The sequence below is a fragment of the Chaetodon auriga genome, chromosome 9, assembly GCF_051107435.1.
Source record: "Chaetodon auriga isolate fChaAug3 chromosome 9, fChaAug3.hap1, whole genome shotgun sequence".
NCBI lineage: Eukaryota > Metazoa > Chordata > Actinopteri > Chaetodontiformes > Chaetodontidae > Chaetodon > Chaetodon auriga.
In genome coordinates, this window is record NC_135082.1 from 7,982,130 (window position 1) to 8,007,370 (window position 25,241).

At 42.5% G+C, this 25,241-nt stretch overlaps 1 protein-coding gene across 1 annotated transcript; it reads left to right on the plus strand.

Annotated features, from left to right (window-relative positions):
• Positions 1-1,068: 1,068 nt before the first annotated feature.
• On the plus strand, positions 1,069-25,241 carry gabra4 (gamma-aminobutyric acid type A receptor subunit alpha4). Its single transcript, XM_076739260.1, has 9 exons — positions 1,069-1,509; positions 1,601-1,719; positions 3,015-3,082; positions 3,359-3,579; positions 4,298-4,380; positions 8,284-8,427; positions 9,002-9,154; positions 15,546-15,802; positions 18,675-25,241. The coding sequence occupies exons 1-9, from the start codon at positions 1,421-1,423 to the stop codon at positions 19,206-19,208; spliced, it is 1,668 nt and encodes a 555-aa protein (XP_076595375.1). The 5' UTR covers positions 1,069-1,420; the 3' UTR covers positions 19,209-25,241.

Here is a 25,241-nt window from a genome sequence, read left to right on the forward strand (position 1 = left end):
CCCACAAAGAGCACGCACATTACTCATCCCCCACAGAGCCGCCTTGCTCTAGTGTATTGTGGGAGGACTGGGGTGGGCGGCTGTGCAGGGGATTGGGAGCTGCGTAATAAGACTACACTACATGACTTCAGCTCACATGTAACGTATCAGCGTAATGTTTCCTCACCTTCCCCTCACACTAAGTGGTTTCTGCTTCAGCCCGGTATGTGTGTGTGTCTGTGTGTGTGTGTGTGTGTGTGTGTGTGTGTGTGTGTGTGTATACTGTATGCACTTCAAAACTAATCAGGAAAGCCAGTGTGGTGGAACCCAGACATCTTGTTTATCCTGTGAGATTTACCCGCACTTCACCTTCAGAGCCACACACACACACGCGTACACACAAACACACACACACACACACACACACACACACACACACACACACACACAGTGAAGGTCTTGTGCTTGTCCCAGGTGCAGAGAAATCTGTGAAGCAGCATGTGGCTTGTCCCAGTTCCTCTACAGTACCTGTGTGCCTTTGTGTGTGTGTCTGTGTGTGTGTGCGTGTGTGTGATTGCGTATTGCGACAAGACTGACCCATTTGAATCTTAATACGGGCGCTCACCAATGCATTCCTGAAACTAGTTCAACATGTAGGCTAGGCTGCGTGTATCATAAAGCAGCAGGAGTGATGGACACTGATGGATGCTGGGGTCAAAGGGCACGCAGGAGCTCATATAGGAAAACAAGTCTTAAAATAAGTCTTTAAAGCAAAAAGTATGAATGTCGCAAAGTGTTGCTTCATGTGTGATTTTGAAAGGCAGGGTGAGGTCAAGCTGTCAGGAAACACCAAATGTTCAGATGGGACCCGAGGAGGCGAACAGGCCTGCATCTTGTGCGTCCTCCTTTCCTCAGTTTTGATGGAGGAGGAAGTCAGAGATGTGACTCTGCTGAAGTCATTTCAAAGCAGTGCACGTCTAATCTGTGTCCTGACCAAAGCAGGTGTGTGCGAGAGGGGAGAAGGAGAAAGCAAACGGAGACAGAGAGGAGAGAGGGAAAGAGCAGGAGAGGGAGGGACAGAAAGACGGTGAGACAGTGAAGCAGAGAGTGAAGGAGAGAGAGGAGGGAGGATTGTTTCTCTCTCTGGATGCCAGCACCACCACCACCACGAGCAGCAGCAGCAGCAGCAGCGGCAGCAGCAGCTCGGATCTGGACGAGAGGTGACCGGAGCTCAGGGTGAAGGAGTGTGTGTGTGTGTGTATGTGTGTGTGTGTGTGTGTGTGGTGCGTCTGGCGGAGAGACTGCAGGAGCGGCAGAGGCTCAACTTGGTCCCTCTCTGCGCCGCTCTGCCCTCTGTGCCGCGTCTCCCTCCTTCCTTTCCCCGGGACACAGACATCTGGCGTGGTGACATGTGAAGAGGCTTGAAGTATGGCATGCAAAGATGGTTTCTGCCAAGAAGAAGGAGACGGTGACAGCGATGCGCCCCGCGTTTATTCGGACCCTCTTCTACTTTTTCTGTTTGGCGACTTGGTGAGTCCCACAGTGTCTCTGTCCGCGGTGCTGAAAGCTGCTGCTCGCCTGAAGTTGTGGTATCCTGATTCTTTTTGTTTCTGCTTTCCAGTGTAAAGAAAATCTCTGGGCAGACAAAGAAGGATGAAAGGATCTATCCGGAGAATTTTACGCGCATTTTAGACCGACTTCTGGACGGCTATGACAACAGGCTGCGACCTGGATTCGGGGGTATGTAGGAAATAAGTGCGATTTTTGTGCACAGTCGAGCATTTTCCCACATGAAAACCAGCAATAATAATCACACGACACCCCCGAAACGTTTTAAGTCGTAGGATTAAAAGAGGGAAGGGGCAACTTCATTTTTTATTGTACTTTTTTCTGCCATAGGAGGTTAAAACACACCAATAAGCGCATTTAGGTAGCTGTGAAGTCACTATTAAGCATCAAATCCGCACTGTAAGTCAAGTCAGTTTTACTCATAGTAATTATATCATCCCTGAAACACTAACAAAAAGAGAAGATGGAACCTTATTTTTTTTAAAACTTTTTTTTTTTTGTTAAAATACATCATAAAGCGCAATATCATGACTGCAAACTCACTATTACGCGCCAATGACATCCTATAAGTTAGGCTGGTTTTATCAGCAAAAGCTGAGCTTTGCGATGTTTAAGCCCTCAAAACTCCTCCAAAAAATCCTTTAACAGGACAAAAAATTGAGAAAGCTCATGGAGAAGCAGCACAGGAGGGATGATGATGATGATGATGCTTCCTCCAGGACGTACAGTAGATGTACACAAGTCACAGTGGCAACATCACATCAGGTGTTTTCTTTCCCTCTGTGTGTGTGGCAGACTCGTATTGTGTGAAACATGCTGCTTCATGGTCAAGTGTTTCCCTACACACGCGATGTGACATCGTGTTTCAGCCTTTATCCTGTAAGCCTGGAACTGGAGCTGTGCAGTGTGGAGAGGGGCCTCTAAGCTCGCATGTTTAGGCGAATGCAGTTATATAATGGTGTGTATGTTGCGGGACAAACGCTTAATGCAGAGTTCAAGTGTTAAAAGTACGGATTTGGTTTTCTGTGCATCTGTGCACCAAGTCTGAAAACCACAACACGTTAAGAACGAGCGTCCTTCTGACGGAGACATCTCATTGGTTCACCGTGCAAAGGCAGCCTGTCAACAGAAATGTGCAGATAGCCATGCACACTGCAGCTTTGCTTATCCCTGCACTTAAAAACAGCCCTGCTTCCACATTCATCCACCGAAAAAAAAAAAAAAAAAAAAAAAAAAAAAGATTATGTTTTAACATATTTTCAGCTTTTTTTTCCCACTTATCAAAGGCTCTGGCTGAGATAAACTATTGCATGTGTTCAGGGTTTGATGGGCTCAAGGCCTATAAAGAGTTTATACACAAGTGTGAATAAGACTGGTGTCTGTGTAAGGCTGGACTGTGACATGGAAGGATTTAAAACTGGAGAGCCTGAATGTGACATTTGCTGTCTCTTTCACTGGCTCTACAGGTCCTGTGACTGAGGTCAAGACTGATATTTATGTGACAAGTTTTGGGCCTGTCTCAGATGTTGAAATGGTATGTACCCACACTTTAAATGAAGTTAATGCATTTGTTGCATTGATACTGTTAATACTTACATGCACCTGAAGTTCACACAGCGTTGATCAAGGTGTAGATAAGAACCATACTTGCAGATGTCATGGTCTAGCCAGGGGAAGATCCATTCAAGCTAACCCCTGCTACTTTATATTTGGGTGGAAAACAAGACTTCAAGATCTCCAGATGAATGCAGATAATCATGATGTAATATCATCCCACCTACCAGCCTTATATGTTTTCTTTCTTTCTTAGGAGTACACAATGGATGTGTTCTTTCGACAGACGTGGGTGGATCGGAGGTTGATGTATGAGGGCCCGATAGAGATTTTGAGGCTGAACAACCTGATGGTGACTAAAGTGTGGACACCAGACACCTTCTTTAGGAATGGCAAGAAGTCAGTCGCTCACAACATGACGGCGCCCAACAAGCTTTTCCGCATCATGAAGAATGGCACCATTCTTTACACCATGAGGTACTTTGGTATACTCCATCACCACACACAAGCCATCAACATTACACACCTGATGAATTATACTCAAAGCTAAACTTTCAGCCTAACCTTGACCAAAGTGGTTCAATAACTATGTGTCTGTTTCCTATTGTTTTAACAAGCTAATTTGTGATGGGGGATGGAGTCTTCACAAAATTCATATTCAATATTTCGCTGTTTGTGCTAATTAAAAAGCACTTGGAGAAGAGAGAAGACAGACTTTGTTTGATTTAAAGCAATCAAGCAGATTTGCTGTGAAATCAAACCCAGCGGCTCACAGTGTCAACAGTGCAGAGCTGTGTGGAGGCAGTGCAGAGGCTGCCAAACTTTCACATCTTAAATTCAATAATAACTGCTCAATTGCCTTTTTAGCGAACAGAGGTTGGCTTAAGTCCAAGTGTTAACCTTCTATCACATCACTGATATGTATTCATGTCAGATGTATCAGCTTTGTTATTTCATGACTGCTAGTTTACAGCAGTGCATGCTAACAATTAGCACGCCACGAAATGTTAACAGTTATCACCAACTAGCTTCTTCTTCGTCAGGAATGGTGTGAAGTGAAGCCCACTTACCTTCCTATGCTCAACTCTGGTGTTCTTTTCCCTCATTCTCACACTTACTCTTGATGCATGTGTGTGCGTATGTTTGTGTGTGTATTTGGTCCTTCGCTGAGCAACTCTTCTCTGGACTGCAACAGGTTGACTATCAGTGCCGAGTGTCCCATGAAGCTTGTGGACTTCCCCATGGATGGACACGCGTGCCCTCTCAAGTTTGGAAGCTGTAAGTCCTATGTGTGTGTGTGTGTGTGTGTGTGTGTGTGTGTGCATGTGTGTGTAGTGTATGAACAAGATAGATAGATAAAGAGGTAGAAACAGAGATGGATAACAATGCGGCCTTTACAGAATGTGAAATTTACCTAATCTAATCTGAGCAACCAGTAAGACTAAAGTCAAAATCTAGTCTACTTTAATTGTGCGCTCGCTCTTTACACAGCAGGTGAAGAAGGCAACCAACAACCAGATGTCGATTGATTTGCTTTGACAGGACAATATATGCCAGCTGTGCACTTGCAACTAACTGGTAGCCACTAATACATATGTTGCCCCAAATACTATTGCATTACCTCGCAAAAGACATGCAAAAGATACCATTTACAGTGTAAAACGATAGCTAATCATGTTGGTGCTGTAATATTTCATCAAACAATTGCTAGGTCACCCTTTTGTGAGTAAATCATGATTAGAGTTGCTGTAAACAAATAGGCCCATTGCTGAGAAGACTGGCAGGCTCTACCGAATTCTTAAAGGAGTAGTTATTTGTCTTCTTGCTGAGAGTTACAGGAGACGACTACACTCATGTCAGCACAGGCAGCAGTTTAGCTTATTTTAGCATAAAGACTGGAGATGGGGGAAACAGCTGACCTGGCTCTGTCGAAAGGTAACAAAATCTGCCCTCCCACCACCTCTAAAACTCACTGATTGACATGTAAATCAACAAGAGTCTCACTCTTTCCACCTTGCTTGTGCTAAGCGAAGCTAACCAGCTGCTGGCAGTGGCTTCCTATTTAATGACACAAGAGTGGTATCAATTTTCTCATCCAATTCTCAGCATGAAAGCGAATGTTAAACTATTCCTTTAACGCCTCTGGACCTCAGCTTGTTTTTAGCAGCCAGGGTTTCATGATTCGATTTGACGATATGTTTATATTTACAGATGCTACATGTAGTGTCTTTTAAATGAAGTTTTTAGGAGTTTAAGAAGGTAAGGAAGTCTGTCACACATCTTTTTGTGTCTTAGCTTGGTCTGAACACTAACGAAAAAAAAAAAGCTTGATCACATGACTGCTCTCTGCTTGGCGCTGAAATGGATTCTGTGCTGAAAAGAGTGCCGAGGAGCCGAGCACTTTGTGAGACACAAAGCGACTGAATGCCAAGACTAAATAATGAAGTATTTCATTCTTCACTGTGAACAATGAAACCCTGGCTCAGCATCAGTGTTTATATTGGGCCTACTGGTCAGCAGAAATGACTTATCTCAAATAAAGGAGTTTCTCAAATAGAGCAGCTCTGTCTTATCAGAGGAGAGCAGCAATTTGAAGATTACATCTGCAAGAGAAAGGAAAGGAAAAGACAACGAGTTTGACTTTGCACTCGCCCGATCCGCCGTCAATTACTCAGTGTGGTGACATTGCAGAGGACAAATTCCCATTTCTCAGTTATTGTCATCTGTCTCCCCCTCCTCATCCTCCTCCTTTCACCATCCTGCTCTGCTGCGGCTAGCCTCCAGTCAGGAGGAAGCGACCATGGATCTGATGTGGCCTGAAGCGAAGGAAAGGTCAGAATCCTTTCCTCTGCCTCAGGATAGCACAGACCTATGCAGCTATTTTCCATAGCTGGTGTGTGTGTGTGTGTGTGTGTGTGTGTGTGTGTGTGTGTGTGCTAATTTTCTCTCTGTCTGCCCTGCCTTCATTTTTTCTCCATCTCTCTTTCTCTCTCCGTCTCTCTCTTTTCTGTTTCTCCATCTGGACTTGTGTGCACAGGCATTGCGTTCCACTCCATGACACACCAGAGTCATTTCATTTTGGCAGCACAGTTGGTATCCTGCCGATGTGGAGTCCCATAGGGAGTGGCAGGCACAGACAACTGGCATTTTGTTGTGGCCAATCTTGCCAGGACACATGCAGCAAAACACTCTGCAGAAGCAATATTGGAAAATTAAAGGACCTCTTATGATCTAAAGTATCCCGTAGTCAGATGCAGTGGAGGAATTATCTGAACTCTACAACTTCTGTAGGAGACCTGATGTCAACATGACACATCAGTGAGTGAAATTTGACAGACTGGACCTCTATGAACTTTGAATCCCACCACATTGCATTGGTTTTGGCGGATCTAAAAACGCAGTAGATCTGAAAGAGTGGATAGTATTTTGTTGTATTTTTATTAGCAACTATCAGATATGAGCTAATCACTTCAATTTCGTATGATGAAAGATTCTCCTCATTTTTCTTGCAGAAGAGTCGATTAATTACTCTGGAGTTTCCCTCCTTTTGAATGGAAGCGAGGGGTCTAGCTGCCTCTCAGGGCTGGTAGTCCTAAAAAATTAATTAGTCAGTGGAGAGTTTTAATATCCTGTGATGCTGCTTCAGAGGCTTTTCTCCTTGCTGGGAATACAATTCTCAGAGAAACAATGAAGAGTAATGAGTAAAGAGTAATGTTCAAATTTAGCCAAAGAATCAATTGGCGCAGATTTAAGTGAAAATGTAAATATGTGAGAAGTTAGATTGACAATAGAAAGAATGACAAATGTCTTTTCACTCCATATAGTACCTGGTTTATTTCACTTATTGCTCTTGCATTTTAGTTAAGACACAGAAAAGAGGTGGTATCAGGTGCGAATAGTTGAACAGTTGTATAAAAACTCTGGACTATCATCAGCACAACTTATACATGATGCCATTCTAGAGCTGGGGTGGGGAACCTTTCTCCTGTCCAAACATCCTTTGAGGGCCATACGAAGTTACTGAGCACTTACATCATGCTAACTTATATCATGCGATGGCTCGAATTACTTCTCTCTGGCGAGGCGTCTGATGTCAGATGTTAGTGATCAAGATGATGATTGCAGCTGTTTTCCAGGTCCATCAGTCTTGAGTGGAACCATCTCTGGAGGACAGTTTTGAAAAGAGCTGTTCACAGTCATAGGTTTTCTCAAGCAGAGATACAAACTTCACTGCCTTTCTCAGAACGGGAAAGTCCTCTGGACCTAGATACAGATTATAGAGCTGGACCAGAGGGAGGTCGTTGTACCTTTGAGCTCGTCGTTGCTTTGCAGCTCAGTGATTTCATGTTGCTGGTTGTCAGACACATCCAGCTGGTTCCAGCCAGCAAATATGTTCAGTTCTTTTTGTTGACTCTTCAGGTCCTCAAACCTCTCACCAAACGCCTGAAGGAGTTTTCACACACAGCGGCATATTCAGATGTCACAGCAGCTTTTGTTCTTGCAGAGTAGGAAAATGCAGTGTTTCCTCTTTCCACTTGCACTTGCCACAGCTTTAATTTCACATTTGAAAGCAGAGAGCTGAGAAGCTGCTGGAGTTGAGGTTCAGCTCTGAGAGGTTCTTGGTAACGTCCAGCATGAAGGCCAAAGCACACAGACGCTTGCAGTCACTGAGTTTCCACGTCAGGTTTTCTCTTCATCTCTATGATTCCAGCGTGTGTGTTGTGTTCAGGGATGACCTGGAAAGCTGTGTTAGCCTCCTATTTTGTGCTATTTTCTATTACTGTCTAGGGATTCTTTTTTGTATTTCCGAGTTGCTTTTACTGTATTTATGATTTGCCGTTTGACCACATGCTCAAACGGTCTCATAATGTCTGGGGGCCAGAGGTTCCCCACCCCTGGTCTAGACACTTAAAAAGGCAACCAAAAGATCAATAATGGCCAAACAGGAGAGAGGTGGTAAGAGGCACAAGGTGTTTCCATGAACTCATCAAGTAAGTGGGTGCTGTCAAGAGGGCCTACAAATACATCTGTATGGACAACATTTGTATATGCACACTCACACACACACACACACACACACACACACACACTTCACAGCTAATAATCTTTTCTGTAGTACAGTGCTGTTCATAATGCACAGTAAGTGACTCAGATTGAGGTGGCTTTGCTGTCTGTCTACAGATGCCTACCCTAAAACAGAGATGATCTATACTTGGACCAAAGGGCCTCAGCATTCGGTGGAGGTCCCTCCTGAGTCCTCCAGCCTTGTTCAGTATGATCTCATTGGCCAGACGGTCTCCACTGAGACGATTAAATCCATCACAGGTGAGACTCACTCATCCTCTCAGCATTTTGATCTGTCACCTCAATTTTGCTGAATGCTTCTAAGCAAAATGTTTGCAGGGACAGATGTGACAAACTTGTTTCTTTTACGAAAGAGTACAAAAAACTGTTCTTTTTATTGAAAGAAAAGATGTTCAGCTGTCTGGGTGGATTGTACTATGTGAAAGCTGGAAGATTTGCCAGGTCTATAGTGTATTTCCACATGAAAGACAGGATGAAAATACAACCACTGGCGGTAGATATTGGAAAGACTTGGAGCTTTGACTCCAGCTTCGTGAAATCAAACACTGTAAACATCATGAGTTGAGGCATTTCACAGGGCACACATAAATACTGAAGCATCCAAAAAAGATTTTAGCAGCACAAAATTGCAACTGGTGGCTTGTGTCCATTTGGGTGAGAATGGATGGAGCTACTAAAATATAGAGGAGTACGAAAACATGATCAAACAGAATCCAATGTGACATCTGTCTAATGCTGCATTAACTGAAATCTGTCAGCCTGCAACTTGAAATTCTTTGTTAATCAAACTAATTCATTTCCGTCGATTCTCCAGGTGAATATGTGGTGATGACGGTCTACTTCCACTTGAAACGTAAAATGGGCTACTTCATGATTCAGACGTATATCCCCTGCATAATGACAGTAATCCTCTCCCAAGTGTCCTTCTGGATAAATAAAGAATCAGTCCCGGCGCGCACAGTCTTCGGTATGTAGACCTCACACATCCCTCATCCTGCACAGACTCTCTGCTCTCTGTTTATTTATTTGATGCCTGCATGCCAACAGAGCAATCAGAGCTGGAGTGTCTCTCCACTCTGCACAACAAGGTGATGCCACAGTGTGAGGTGAGTATGAGAAATACAGACAATTGCTGTTTTTTTTTTTTTTTTTTTTTTTTTTTTTACCTTAAGATTGCAACATGTAATGCAAATTCCCTGGTATTAGTTTTAAAACTGGTTTGAAATGCAAGAGGGAACTGCTGGCGGCTGATGAAAAATCATTTTGAGGCATCTTCTAAGTAAAGACGCCTCAAGCATACAGCAGAAATTTGGGTCTAGAAAAATTGGTTTGGCTCATCAGATAGTGTATGATACGAAATCTTCTCAGGATGTATTATAAATAGCTCTCTAAATGGGTTGACACTGCTATAAAACCTTGCTGTGGAAAAGCGGCCTGCAAGGGTGTTAAAAGTAGTTGTGTATGCTTTGATTTTAGGTATCTACAGATTTCTCATTTTACATAAAGAATACCACCTAATCAAGAGCATTTTGTAAAGCTGAATCCTCATTTACACAGTAAATCAAGATCTTTTGAAAAGTCTATATGCTACTAAAATCAGTTTTAGTTTTACGATATTTTACTTCTATCATCATTTGTACATTTTAAAAATCGGTATATGGCAAAAGTACGGTTGATTCTTCACTAATCTACTTTTTGTCTGTATTATTAAATGTAGTGTTCGGCAGTAGCCTCAAAATAAAACACTTTCTTTTCCGGAGTGGGATAAGGGATTACAATTTGAAATTCAGTGATTATTTTACAGTGAAGAATTATGGTAATTCTCTATTACTTTGACAGAGTTTGGTGGAGTGTTGATATCAGCTTGGGTTGCTATGCTCATTGGTCCGGGATGTGTTGGCTTGGCTGAGGGGCTGGAGGTGCATGGAGGCGGCTCTGCCAAATGACAAATGCAATGTAATTTTAAAGCTGTCTTAATCGCATGTTGTGACGTCTTAGCTGGCTTGCTAACGTTGTTCATTCAGGAGTCACCAAGCTGATGTTGTTTAGAGTTGGGCGGTGTTGAACTGTGTAGCTGAGTTTGGGACTTGTGCTCCATCACCGCGGCTAAGCGAGCTGTTGAGGTGTGGTGAATTCCTCCAACCTGTAGCGCTGCCTGCTTGTTCAACCACAGTTTCTTCTTCTGCGGAGGGTTACTTAAAAGAACCTTTGATGGAGCTGTGCTGAAAGACCAAAGTAAATCAATGAGTAACATAATGCATGCAGCCTAGTTCCCTACTGAAAAGGTACCTTGAAGGCCTCAGTGAACCCATCTCGCGATACTTCAAGGCACACAATGTCAGAAGACAGTCAGGAGGAAGTGCTTGTTTCTCTGTGTTACCAGCGTGTGCAGAGGTAATCGCACTTGTGTTTTTGGTTCGTTTTTTCATTTTTTGCTCAAATCAGAAAATTCAATTCAACCTTCTGTTCCGAACTAATGAACGATTTATTCACATACCTCCTCGCTGGATCACCAAAAGGATTATTATATACCCTTTGTAAAAAAGAAATTCTCTAATGGCCTCAAAATCTGTTGTTGGGGAGAGTCCCAAAACAAAAACAAGTAAAATGGACATTGACAAAAGAAAGCGTGCATGTAGGCAGCTCACAGACATGATGAGATGTCTTCCCCCATCTTCCCGCACTGCATTGTTGTTACATCACTTTGGAGATGTTTTGCTCCAGTGTACCACTAATAATATAAAGACTTAATTATTCATTCTGCATGGTAGAGTTGTTTTTCAGTACTACTGTTACAGTTAAAATCAGGTGTAACTGTCACTGATGAAGACCGCGATGTTATTACATGATCTGATATTTTAGCACAAATTCGAAAGGTTGTTGCATTATTCATCATTTCTACCTTATCACTCACTGACCCAGTAGCGCTCTCTGTGGCTCCCCTGGTAAAACGTCTGGGTGTCTGCCCTAGAAGAGATTGATTAGCGTGTATCCACAGAGAGGCAGGGCGGCAGACAGCTGCTGAAACCACAGAGCAGCGCTGCAAGGTGTTGTTTTATTATTAAGGGAGGTCTCACTGTGGTAGTTTGTCGACCACGATCCTCCACTTATGTTGATGGAAAGTCATTCAATGATAATGGCGCTGACACTTGTCCTCCCTTTTGTAAGTAGGTCTGATAGATTATGTTTTGCAGCCTCATTTTCAGGAGGTAATTTTAACTCATCACCATGACTAATGACAGAGACAGAGAAACACGAGTGTCTGTGGTGATTAATGATTCTTGGGATGGCTGTGTGACATATCGACTGTTCATGATGCCAGAAGTCTGTGGAGTTACAGAATGACAGGGTTCTGTTGGTGAAATATGACTATCATATACTGAATATTGTTGGTTTCGCATGTGGTGTCTGTAAAGTGAAAATGTGCCACTCTTTCTAAGGGGATTTAATGATTAGAGGCAATTATAAGGTTTCATTAATGGTTCATATTGTGTCATTAACTAATGCTTCATAGATCAGCTACAAGCAATAATTAGTTGTCTTAATAATTAGCTATAATTAATAAGGGCAACTTTGGGTTGTCAGGTTATGAAAAATCCCTTTGACTGTTGGACCTCTTACACCCTGAAAAAGGGCTGTAGAGGACCTGGACTAAAATCTATTTGTCAACAACTATTAAGCAGTTATTCATGGCTTACTAACATTAATAACTACATAATTACAGAGTAGAAAGGATGAAAACAGTCAGAGGGATTTTTCACAACACAACAACCCAGAAGTTGCTTTTATTAATGACTGATAACTGATCTGTAAAGCATTGAGCTTTAGTTACAATTTGTAAGTGGTGCATTATTTCTAATCCCTAATGTAGGTAATAGGAAAGAAAAAAAAGTTTATTTATTTCCATTGTGGTGCTTCAAACTCCTGTTGCCAACATGCAACCTGATAGTTTGGTTGGAGATTCTGGTATTTTTGTGAGTGCTGGCTGACAAAGCCTCAAGCAGATGATTTGTTTTGCATTTTCCAACTTCAAGTAATCACAAAAGCCACAAAAGTATCTATGCAACTTTTTCTTCACATATACAGTATTATCCCTGGAGACCTGTAAACAGACTTTGATGTGTAAGATTAGCGCACTTCCCCTTTAATTAGAATAACAGACTAGTTGTTGACTGGTAGCAGCCTTCAGACAAACTGTGACAGCATACTGTATCGCTAATGGTGACCAAACAACCAACCTCCCTAAACTCCCTAACCACACACATACACACACACACACACACACACACACACACACACACACACACACACACACGCACACGCACACACTGCAGTGTTAACTGTATCCACTCAGTGTGCCTTTGACAGTGTGTTCCTGCTGCTGGCTCTACACTCTGTGTTTGGACTTCTTGCTGAGCAGAAAAACACAGTGTGGCCGTCAGTGGAAATGTCTCTTGGTGTTGTGCAGTGTAATAAAGCACTGGGGGATCAATGCTGCTCCTGCAGTGACCAATGGATCTGACAGTCCAGCTGCACTGCCCCCTCCTCCCTCCAAACTCTCCATCATGACAGAGGCGTCACAGCAGCACAGCTATTGTTGGATCAGTTGAACTTCTGAGGCGGTGGATTTCTGCTGCTATCCGCTGTGTTTTAATGTGCGTGTGTGTTGGGGGTGCGTGGGGCTGAGGTGGTAAGGGGGGGAGGGTGGTCTGTGTTTGGATTTCTCCTCTTCCTCCTTGCAGCCACACTCTGTCTTGACTTCCTGGCTCAGTGACTGAGCCACGGTGTCCCGCTATGAGCGTGAAAGAAGCAGTTTGTCAGGGAGACAAACAGTTTAAGGGCCATTAGAGTTAAAGCTTCTTGACTTCAGATAGAGGAGACAGAGTGAAACAGACATTTCAACAAGCTCATTCCAACCAATAAGCGATTGGTTCCTGTGAGTTTGACATGTCATGTGACTGTGTGTACAGGTGTAGCCACTGTGGGCAAACTGTTTCACACAGAAGGAGTGGGCCGCTGGATGAGGTCTGATTCAGGTGCTGCTTAATGTATCTCTGTACTTTGGATTGAGCTGTTTCTCGCTACTTTCAGTCTTTATGTACGGACATGAGATCCATATCAATCATCTTGTCTAACCCTTGAAAGAAATATCATGTGTATTTCCCGAAATTGAGCAATTAATTTCAGAGACTTTGGAGAAATCTGATTTGTGTGTATCCTTTAAAGTGTAACTGGCATTCAGCATTTTTCTATTTTCTGGCGCAGCTATAGTATCAAAATATCTCCTGCAGGCTGCAATCCTGTCACCGTTTAGAGGTGAAAATGAAACAGCTGGTGTAAAGATCTATTTGAGTGAAGGGTAGTTCATCTGTAGTGCTTCAGGAAAAAAAGGTGCCCCAGTTAATGTGAAATTACTGTCTATGAAATCTCCACAAAAATGCAAATACTCAGATGCAAATATCGCGCACATACAGTGCAGCGCTGCACTGTTTACATCAACAGGCCACCATTAGTTCCACAGCAAGTGGCATTTCTCAGCAAATGCTTTTATTTAGACAGTTGAGAACAGGAAAAAAAAAATAAAGAAGCTTTTACATACGCAGAGTTGCAGTATGTCTGTCTCAGCTTTTGCTTATGTTGAGAACAGTTTATGAGAGGTTAATATCCGCCGTCTGTGCCCCCAAGCCGCAGTTCACCTATCAATGTCACCCAGCTGGTTTTGATTGACAGGTAATTATATGGCGGTCACGTCCGGGCATGGAGGATGAATTTATGTCGGGCAAGGACTCTGCAGCACAGATTGTTCCAGGTCTCTATCATGAAGGGGATTTTCTCCAAATCACATTATTGCTATTGGTTAATAATATGAAGGACAAGTGGTGAGCTACAGGCTTATACTGTAACCTTCTGTTACTGCAGGATGCACACGTGGCCTTGCATGCTGGTCAGATTGGTGTCTCTTTTTATTTTTATGGCGTTTCCCTCAGTGCAGTGAGGTCTCAGTTCAACGTGTCCTTTGCCCAGGTGTTGTGTAAACTCCCTGTACTTTTATTGTTCCCACATTTAGAGAGTTCACAGCTGCTGCTGCTGCTGCTGCGGAGTGGGAGATATACTTTAGGCAACTGTAAGCTTGTGGTGGTGTCATATCTTTTGATGCGCATCAGATTTGCAGCTATACAAACATTATTTGGAAGTAGAGTTTATCTGCAGGCAGAAATAATCCTGCTGGTTGGACTGAACATGAACTGGTGGAGCAGATTTTCAACCTTACTTTGTGCTAACAGTGAGGTTTTAGTTTACTTTTAGCCCACTATTCACTCCCATTTAAGCTTTGTTTTGGTCTTCACTAACTCCTGAGAGAAACATCTGACTATTTAGCTGCTGAAAATTTTTTACTAACTAGTTGCTAATGTTGTCTGTGTGTTGGTGATGCTGAGCAGACAGCTGTTTCACCGACCTGCCCAGCACCAAACAGCAGACAGACAAAGTTAGCAACATAGTGGAGCATTTAGCAGAGCGGGATATTTCCATCAGGAGTTGGTGGAGACAAAAACAGAGCAAAAAGGAGAGTGAACACTGAACTAACACTCACCAGGTAGCTAGAAACACAACTCCCAGTGAATGCTCATGCTACCCCCAAGTGGCCAGAAAATCAATAGAAGTAGCTTTAAATAACTTAGTTCTATTTGTACGTCTCCATTTTCAGAGAGCCAAATGTATTTGGTTCATTATGTCTCTGCATCCAGTTAATGAAATATGCTGATGAGGAGCAGCATAATGTACATGGGCTATTGAGCACTGTGCAAATTATCTTTATCACCATTTATTCGGCAATGACATAAAGAATATTTCTTGCAGAGTGTTTCATCTTGATCAGCAATGAGGTGGTGTTTGATGCAATACATGCTTAACTGTGGGGAAAATTGGTCTTAAGTACCTCAAGGAGGTCATGTTTTGGTTCAGGTGGTTGGTTTGTCTGTTTGTCAGGAGGATTGTGAAAAAACTGCCGGCCCACTTTTCATGAAACTTGATGGACGGGAGAAATATGGGCCAAATAACTTTTGGAGTGCATCCAAATCACAAGCAGATACACAAAGTATACTTCACCTTTGTTAATATTGCTGGAGAGGGTGTTTGGTTTTGGCAGAATAAATGTCATTCATCTTAAAACCCAGCTGATGGTGATAAAAAGTTCAGTAATGACAACATTGAAATTAAATTAAATATGTTCCATTTTTTTTTAATCAGTGGAACTGCAGTGACCTCCATCACAGACATGAAAAAGCTTGTCTCAACTCTTTCTCACGAAGGTTCGGGCTCAAATGTTTGACACTGTTCTGTTTTTGATACTATTGAAGGCATCACCACTGTCCTGACCATGACGACACTCAGTATCAGCGCTCGCCACTCCCTTCCCAAGGTCTCATACGCCACTGCGATGGACTGGTTCATCGCTGTCTGCTTCGCCTTCGTCTTCTCTGCCCTCATTGAGTTCGCCGCCGTAAACTACTTCACCAACGCGCAGATTGAGCGGGCCAAAAAGAAGCCGGGGAAATGTCCCCCGGTGCCCCAAACCACGCCTGTCAAGGTCAAGGACACAGAGGAAGTGCTGCAGGTGATTTTTGTTTTCCTCAGAGTGGCTGTAGCAAATAGTCTGATAGCCCTTAACTTCAAGGAGCACTTACACAGCATGTCCCCTATTATGTGCTTACTGTATCTGGCCTTTAGCCTAAACTTTTGAATGGCCAGGAATGGGCCTGCCTGAGGATTGCCAGCTGTGCTCCTGCTCATAAGAGCCGTGACGATCTGAAATGAGGGGAAAACAGCAGAAATCTGATCCCAGGATGTGAGTTTAGACTTCCATATACCACCAGATCCTGTTTGTATGTAGCTGTTGAACTGATACAAGAGATTATGAAAGTTTTACCACAAATATGAATATAAAAGACTCAAAACCCAGGCTTTTGTTCTATAATTGAAAATGTAGCTCAGGCGGTTCCACAGACAACAAACAGGACGTGAGACTTTGATAAACTGGTAGTGATGCACACAACCACTACTGTATGGTCATTCGCAATGTTTTAGCTTTCTTATATCACCCATAACTGATGTTTATGTAGAAAACAATTTCCTCACAAACATGAATTCTCCCTGTGTCTTCCACCTGATCATGCAGATAATTGCTATGTCAGTCACAGCTTGACATTGAAATAACTGCCTCTCAAATGTGGTAAAGAAAGCGGACAATAAAATTTCACACGTCAAATATTCCATGCGTGTTAGCCCCAATTGCAATTTAGCTGCAAATGTGTTGACTCTGGTTTTTGACATGGCGGAAAATCTGTAAAAGTGAGAGAAAACAGCATCTACGGACAGTTTCACAACACAGATGTTTACAGTAAATCACAAGGTGTGATTTACTGTGGTGTGGAACCTTTATTTTGAAATGCTACATGAATAAATTGGCATAATCTCCTATTTCTGTATCACCAGTTGAAACAAATTACATTGACACCATGGCAGCTGACATATGGATTGGATCAGAATTCATAAATATGCCACAACGCTATTTTCGAGCTCTCTGTCAGATATGACGAATGTGTCACAAATCACGGTTCATGTAACTGTAGTAATGCATTCATGGTGCTGTATAAACACTGTTTCGCAGACGGGATGGCTTTGAAAAGAAGGGAGAAGTGCACACGTCTTCCACTTTATGCTCTTCTAAAGGGATAAAATGAAATATATCGGTCTACTGTTAACTTATCATTGAAGCTGACATAACCCAGCAATGCACATGTCAGTTTTACACTAACTACTTTAAGTTGGCCCCTCCAGTCCAAATCCCAGTGTGGCGTAATCATGCTTGAATGCAGTATAGTGACAACGGCACTTCAGTGGATTAGTGGGTTGCCATGGCAACGCAGCCCTGGTACATCTGTATAGGTTTCAGAAGGGCTCTGGCACTGGGGGAAAAATTAATACTCTTTTCCTCGAGAGCGGGCCCTGCTGGTGCTACCAAAGGGCTTGGGAAGAGGGTCAGGGTGTGCTGACGGCGCCGGCTTCTTCGCCTTTCACCTGGTCCAGGATGAAACGCAAACCCCCGCTTTCCACACACACGTCCTCTGCTGCACATGGGATACAATAACACTGGATCCTTTGAGTATTTTTTTTTTTTTTTTGGGGTGGGGGGTGGGGGGGGGATTATTCCCGCAAATGCCTTAGTACCAGCATCACACTCTCCCTGCTTGAAAACATCAACTCTCAAAGGATAAGCTCCTTTGACGCTACACTGCATTACCGCCCCGATGAAGTGCTACCTACTTTCTGTCTTAAGCTTGTGTGAAATGAGTGAAATCCTTGGTAAGTGACATCTGTATTGCACACACTGTATCGTCTGCCCCCAGATGAAGGCCATCTGTGTCAGAGGACTGTAATCAGATCAGTATGACAAGGTTTATGATGGCCAGTCCGCTTCTCAGGAAAAGTAAAGCAAGTGAGTTTTACCGTCCTGCTAACCCCTTCAATGTGGAGCAGACAGGAGGAAGGTGAACATTATTCACACTACAAATCCTCATGTTGTTTTCTCTCAAATGTGGCTCCACATTTTAACAAAACAGCTTTGCTTATTTATGACTCACACACTGACTCACCGCACTTTAGCTTGGCAAGCATGATATTATCACATAGTATATAGGTATATTTATTGGGGTTTAATCAGTTTGTGAAAAAAATTATATATATATAAAATATATATAGATAGATAGATAGATAGATATAGATACACACACACACACACACACACACACACACACACACACACACATATATACACATATATACATATATGTATATGTACTTGCACTTGCCAGTGCCCTTTTATGGACAACATAGAATGACCTCAAACATACAGATGGTATACAGTATCTGTAGTGTAGCTGACTGTTTGCTAAGTCCTATGGGTCCTTGATGGATCCAGTAAAATCCAACATGCTAACGTTTGTAGCTGTAGCAGAGAAACCGTCACATGTTTGGTTGAGGAAAGGATAAAAAAAATGACACCACTGTAAACTTCATAGTCTGCCATGCCAAATTACAGCTGCTGATTGGATCATCACTGTTCAGGTGATGTTGTTCCCCCTAACACTGGCTGACTGGTCACTTTCTTGATTAAGTACTACCATAGAGTGAAACTTATCTAAAAGCGACTTGACCTATGTTATATATTTTGTTGAGATGACTTACATGGACCCAAATGTTCCCAACAATGTTCAAACTAGGAGAAATCTGTAACTTGATTCAAGGTAACGATGTGTTTCATTTGGTCGCCTGCAATGGCGGCGTGGGAAACATCAGCTGATATGTCACAGAGTGAGGAAAGAAGTCGATGAATTTGAAAGCATCACCTCGTTCATGAACATGATAGTTAACTTCTGTATCAGTGCAGCTTTACAAAAATCTCACTGTTTATTTCTCTCTCTCACCAGAATCCTGACACCAACGGTAACCTGCGAAAGCGGATGAATTATATCTCCCACCAAGATTCCCGGAGTCACCAGAGAGCCCAGTCCACCACCAACATTTCTGGAGTGGGTAGAGCGAGACCGCTGCGACCTTTAGCCAGCGGAGCCAACGGCAGCTCCTCCACCCTCTCCCGCTCTAGCCCCAAATCTGAGAGCCTGCTCAGCGTGGCCTCCTCCTCTGCCCAGCTGGTGAAGAGTACGCCTCAGGCTGCAGCTTCCACTCCAGATGTGATGGCGGGAACGCCTTGCAAGCAGAACACCAGCTCCTCGTCTCTGCAGCAACTGCTGGGGCCCAAGCTGGAGCGTATCCAGTTGATGGGGAACAAACTGGAGCTAAAGCAGACGCCGTGCTCTCAACCCACCACCGCCGGTATGGGTGGAACCAGCAAAATTGACAAGTACGCACGGATCCTGTTCCCGGTGTCCTTTGGGGCTTTTAACATGGTCTACTGGGTGGTTTACTTATCGAAGGACACAATGGTGGCTAAAGGTGGCTAGACTTTGCTCTGGCAACACATGTTTCTTATAACAGATGGGAAGCAAATATGGAATTATGGGAGTTTGCAAACAATAAGAGGAAACTATTGTTCTTGCCAAACAGATAAACAAAAAGTGCTCGCCAAGCACTTCCATATCCTGGAGAACGCACTCAGAATACATTTATTTTTTCTTCCTAAGGTCCTCGAGCAGCAAGCATGGGAACAAATCAACCAAGTTAGAAATATCTGACTCAACAGAAGAAAGAACACCTGCACACTGGAATATGCTACTGTCCTCTTTATATCGTGCTGCGTCTGACTGTAAAGGTCTTCATTGGCTTCAACTGCCTCATGATCTCTTTTGGCCTGCGGTCAAGATAAAGCATGGGATTTTTTCATTTTCCTATTTTTGTACCCTGCACCTGGCAAGATGTTCGGATGCGCGTCCCACCGTCCTGAAATGAACTGCACCGACGATGTGTAAATATATACATTTATTAGGATAAATGGATTTATATTTAATGATTACAGCGTACTTCCGTTTGAATATTAAGACTTGTTGCTTTGGTGCCAGCAGACTAGATAATGCAAAGTTTAATTATTTGAGAGAACAAAGGGACTCTGGTAGTGGTTTTCAGGGACATCCGCTTTAGCCGGAAAACCTATTGTTCCTGAATCCTTGCCAAATAATGCTCAGACTGAAATGAAATAGATAGGTTTTGGTCAGAATGACAGTCCTCAAACCAGGCTGAGTGGAGCTTTGGCCGCGAACTGATCAGCCCTGAAATCCTCTCTTGTACAGTACCAACTTGCAAAGCATCTTCCTTATACAAGATGGATTAACTAATCTGGAAATACTGAAGATGAAATTTAGGGATCAGTCGGGCAGAAAGTAATAAAGACAAGTTATTAATTCATGTAACAGTAGGATTTAAGCTTCTTTCCTGCCATAATGGGTTGCCAAGTAGTAGACAAAGATTCTGCAAGTGATTAAAATACAGTCGTTGCATGAACAAATAGGGGGGACAGAAAGTAAAGCCATTCATTCATAGATCACTGCAACAATAAAATAGTGAGGTGGTTGTAAGTTTAGGGATATTTTGGCGTGTCTAATAAAGAAATGTGACTGAATTGTTCAAAAACTGCTCCAGGGGAGAGACTCTGGATCTGACTGCTGTCATTCACCTCCTTAAACTCTATCAGACAGATGTGACTGAGAATGAACCTGCTTTAGTTTCAATACCCTTTCACTTAAAGCATGTGACATTATTTCACTGCACTTCATGACGTTAAACCAGGGAAATGTCTCATATTACACTGGACACATTTGAAGGTTGAACAAAAGAAAGCGTTTCATGTCTCCTGCAGCCCCAGAGTACTTTGATGTGCAGCTGTCAATCTTTCATTCAGCTGCTCATAATTGTGCCAGCTAGAGTCAGGGTAATGGGATTTTTTGTAGCTGCACTATATTACCAGCAAGAAAAAAATCCTTGTAAAAGTCTGCAGCACAGACACAGAGCTGCACTGCTCTTTCTGCGAAGAGTGTGTTTAAGAAACAATTTTGCATTTTGGTAAATACATGGTTTTTGCGTTCTTGACGAGAGCGCTAAATATCAGGCTGCAGTCAGACGTTAGCTTAGCATAAAGACTAAAGACAGCCTGGCTCTTTTCAAAGGTAACAAAATTTACCCACCTGCACCTTTAAATTTCACTAATTAACTTCACTAACTCCAGGAGGTCACCCAGCAGGCTAGCTGTTTCCCCATGTTTCCAGTCTTTATGCTAAGCTAAGCTAACTGGCTGCTGGCTCTAGTGTCATATTTAGCGTACAAGCATGGTAGAGGTGTCGATCTTCTCATGTAACTATTGGCAAAAAGCCAACAAGCATTTACCTGACTGTATCCCGTGACACAGACACATTTCTGCTATGAATCAAACTTTTTTCCACCCACTGCATTCAGTTCTCTCCTGGCATCATAAAAATAGCCTGCTGTGATCAGGACCCTGTGCAGGTTTGCACTCTGGTGACCCTCAGAGGTAATGAAAGATACTGCTGATAACTGAATCTCTGAATGTGTGAAGGACGTCATTACCTAAATATCACCCAGCATGACGTCAGAAAATTGTCCTCTCCGCTGTCTCCTGTTACTGATCTGTACTGACCGGTAGAGATGAAGCAGGGGATTTACTGTCATTGAGTCCTTTCTCGGGACAAAGTGACATTTCACGTGACTTTCCAGTGCAAAGAAGACTTCTGAGTAGAGGCCATTAGAAAATTACAGTTTAGGTAAATAACTGGCCCTGTGACACCTCGACAGATGTAGTTTACATATAAATCTTCTGTAGTGTGTTTGCAAGATATTATCCTTAGTATATATTGAGAAAGGAATCACACAAGTCATGCTTGACTTATATATTTGCTCATGGCCTAATTTTCTTCTCCAGTACAAAGAGGAGTTGAAACAGTCGGTGGATGAGCGCAGCTCCACTGAACACCTCTGCAGACACAGATGTCTGTCTGATATGGATATGGGGCGTGTTGGGATTCAGGATGGAGTGGGTGCCTAGTTTCTTGCTCTAATAGCCATATCATCCATGTAGCCATGGTTGCTGGCCCACGTCGATCGGTTAGTCTAACATGATGCTGCCACATCGGCGTGAAACAGCCAGGCTGATGGACAGATCAAGATGCCTGCTGCCACTCACCTCTCCTAAACGCAGTCATGTGTGAAATTGATTTTGCCGTTATTACCTCCCTGTTGGCCTCACTCTCCCTCGCTCCCTCTCTCCGTCTCTCACAACAGTGTACGAGAAATACCTCATCATAAAAACACAGAACATCCGTGTACTAATGAGGACCCTGCCAACAACAGATTGATGATCAGTGTGTCTGGTGCGATTCTGCTGCTCTAAATGTGAGGATGATTGATGGAGCTGCCAGCACCAGGTTGTGGGTTTACTGTTTTTTTTTTTTAAACAAACATGCTGTTGTGGATGACAGACAGCTAGTTAAAGATGCTCTGCAGGCTCACTCTGCCATTCTGAAAGCTGACACAGTGCAGGTTTGTGGAAAGTTCAGCCTTACCCTCAGATCGAGCTCTCAATTCATCATTGTCATTTCGGCTGTGTTTAAATAGATCAACAGCATCACAACAGCTTTTCTCAAAAGCCAGAAAGTGCAGATGGTAGAGTAAAATGGGGCATTCATTGCAGTTTTACAGCACTTTTTGAAGTAAATCATGGCATAACGCTCCCTCTAGTGGCTCGTCTGACCCCTTTTATTTTGAGCAGTCCTGTGTGAGGACAGCTGGATGTTACAGCACAGAAAGTTATCCTGCTTGTTAACATTCAGGTATATGAATTAACATAGTGATGAGAGTTTAATTCGTCAGCTGTGTCTCTGGTATGGCTGACTGGCTGCTCGAGCCGTTGATTTTCAATAGGCTCTAAGGTACTGACAAAAGGACTCAGGGCTCAGGACACTTTTTCCATTTTGCATAGCACTGCACATGATTGAGTCTACAGAAAAGCCACCGGATTATAACAGTGAGACAGAAATGAACCAGAGAATGAACCGGAGGCGTCCAACTGTCATCAACCACTGACCAGATTTACTTCATATGAACTTAATAATCACGCTGGCAAAAATGTCCAAAATTGCAAAACAGACAATTGAGATGACATTTTCATTTTTTTGCCCTTTGCTTTTTTTAAACTTGAGGTTCAAATTCTGCTTCACTATAGAGCTGTTTTAATTCTGTGTTTCCTGCTGACAAAGCAAAGCCTCCTTTATAAAATCACCATATGGGATTTAAAGACACAGAGTACTCTGGATGTAACCTTGTTTTCAGGAAACATACAGCAAGTCTTCATCCTCATAACAGTGTGACTTTGAAACCTGTGTATTTTTATATATAGTGGCAAGAGAGCATTTTAAATATCCTGAAATCCAGCACCGTAAGTGACTTTAGACAATGATATAATATATGCCTAACATGCTATACACGTCCCTTTCCAGTCAGCACTAATCCAATAATGTCAGAAAAGTTAAATATAATTAATTGCAAAGACATCATGTGCTGTGTTATGCAACCTTGGTGGAAGTTTTGTGCTAAAGTTTCTCCTTATAAATCTTCATTTTAGTCAAACAGGACCAACGTATCAACCTGAACTATTATTCGCTGAGCGACAGAGTGACAAAGTCATGTTGTGTCAAGTATGTTTCAGGCCGCGGATGATCATCTGTTCACACACTTGGTGGCAAGAGCAATTTTAAGTGAGTAAAGGTCTAAATAATTAAATTTAGTCATAAAAAAGACAAGTAAGAGATTGAGGATATCTTGTGATTACTCTTAACAACATGGCCGATACCTGGTGGTGTGTTGTGAAGAAAGATATCAGAGCAGACTTTTATGTGTATGTTGATATGTCCTGGCCATGGCTTCTGCCTTGTACAAAGATTTAACTTCTAACGTCTTGAAGGACATGAACCACTAGAGGGAGCAACATGCTGAGACTTCACATGATCAGACTCAGATGGGTTTCAGAACAACATGCTCCAACAGGCAGATCTGCACTTATTTTAGTGTCCGATTTGATTGATTTTACAGTGAAAGATCAATGGATGGCCTTGTTTTGTGTTCCAGAGCTCTCATGCTGTGAGATTCAGAGCAAAATGAGTAATAGTTTCATTTCATGAGCTGCTCTCAAGAGACGAGCACACTAACAATGTAGGTCTACCCTCCATGTTATTTTTTGTCATCACTCATCTGTCCTCATAGATGAGGATCCTTCAGGTTAAATGTTGCCTGTTTAGGGGGGGTCACTGAGTTAGGGTCAGTATCTGGATTTTATTGATGTAAACACAACAGATATGGACTTCATTCCCATATTTGATCATGTCTTCATACATACTGTATCATTGTGCTTTGGAAAAGCTTAAAGGCGCTTAACCCTGAACTCACCATCAGTATCCTGTAACCTGTCAGGGGTAACTCCATTCCAGCTTTAAGAGACGCATTGTGCAATTAAGGATTCTTCCCATTGTTTTATTACAGCTACACTAATGTCACATTTGTGTCTGATACTGCATGTGTCACACATAAAAACATCTGGAGGCATGTTTTTAGTTTTCCATGATCTTTTTTGCATATTCTTTTCGGCACACTTTCCATGCAATGTGTGTATCTGAATGGTTTCATAACCCAGTTTTGAAATGCCATAGGCCAAGATGATTAACATGTAGGCCCCTGGTAGTTCATAGGATAATACATTCTAATTTGTATTGTAGTTTCTAGCACAAATGCAAGTCGTTGTTGGGGTTACTGATCTTCCCAGCGAAGAAGGATGAGCATGATTCCCGTCCTTTGTTGTGTCGTAACATTTACACACATAAATGTAAGAGCCTGGAAGTTCTCCTATTTCCTGCTGGTGTGTGTTTGCACTGGTGATGTGGAGCAATGATTTCTAGGGTCCTATCTTGATGAAACCCTCAATAATAATATTCAATAGTAGGAGCACCAATTAAAGCAATATTTAGTGTACTAGTTAAGCCACACAAAGACAGCAATAATTTAAATGATGCATATAGACCACAACATACAGTATGTACACAACCTTAAATGGCTTCCTTACATAAACTAAAACTGCACCAAAGGACTCATTCCAATGCTCTCCCATGATGTAAGAATTTAAGATAAACACTTTAATTAATCCATCTCATAATCAAACACTAACAGACCCTCAACTTGTACTAATATTTTAACAAAAGTGCAGAACTTTGAATGCGCTGGTCTGCAGGTGATTTTCTGCAGTATTGCCTGAATGAAACAGACTTGTGGAAATGAGCGTTGCATATTGTGTACTTAGTGTTGATGCCACGTTGAAGTTATCTGAAAATATGGTACAAACTGAACATTATTTCAACTTGAACTGTTTGTCATCCTCCCAAGTTGTTCCAGTCAACATGCTGATAAAGATATTTTTTGAACTAACGTTTCATTTATTAGTCCTTATCCAATGCACTGTTTTGAAGAAACACGATTAAACATGT

Coding starts and splice junctions, on each gene's coding strand:
- gabra4 (XM_076739260.1), top strand. CDS start 1,421: ATGGTTTCTGCCAAGAAGAAGGAGACGGTGACAGCGATGCGCCCCGCG. Junction 1,720..3,014: donor GCTGCGACCTGGATTCGGGG/GTATGTAGGAAA, acceptor CTGGCTCTACAG/GTCCTGTGACTGAGGTCAAG. Junction 4,381..8,283: donor CCCTCTCAAGTTTGGAAGCT/GTAAGTCCTATG, acceptor GTCTGTCTACAG/ATGCCTACCCTAAAACAGAG.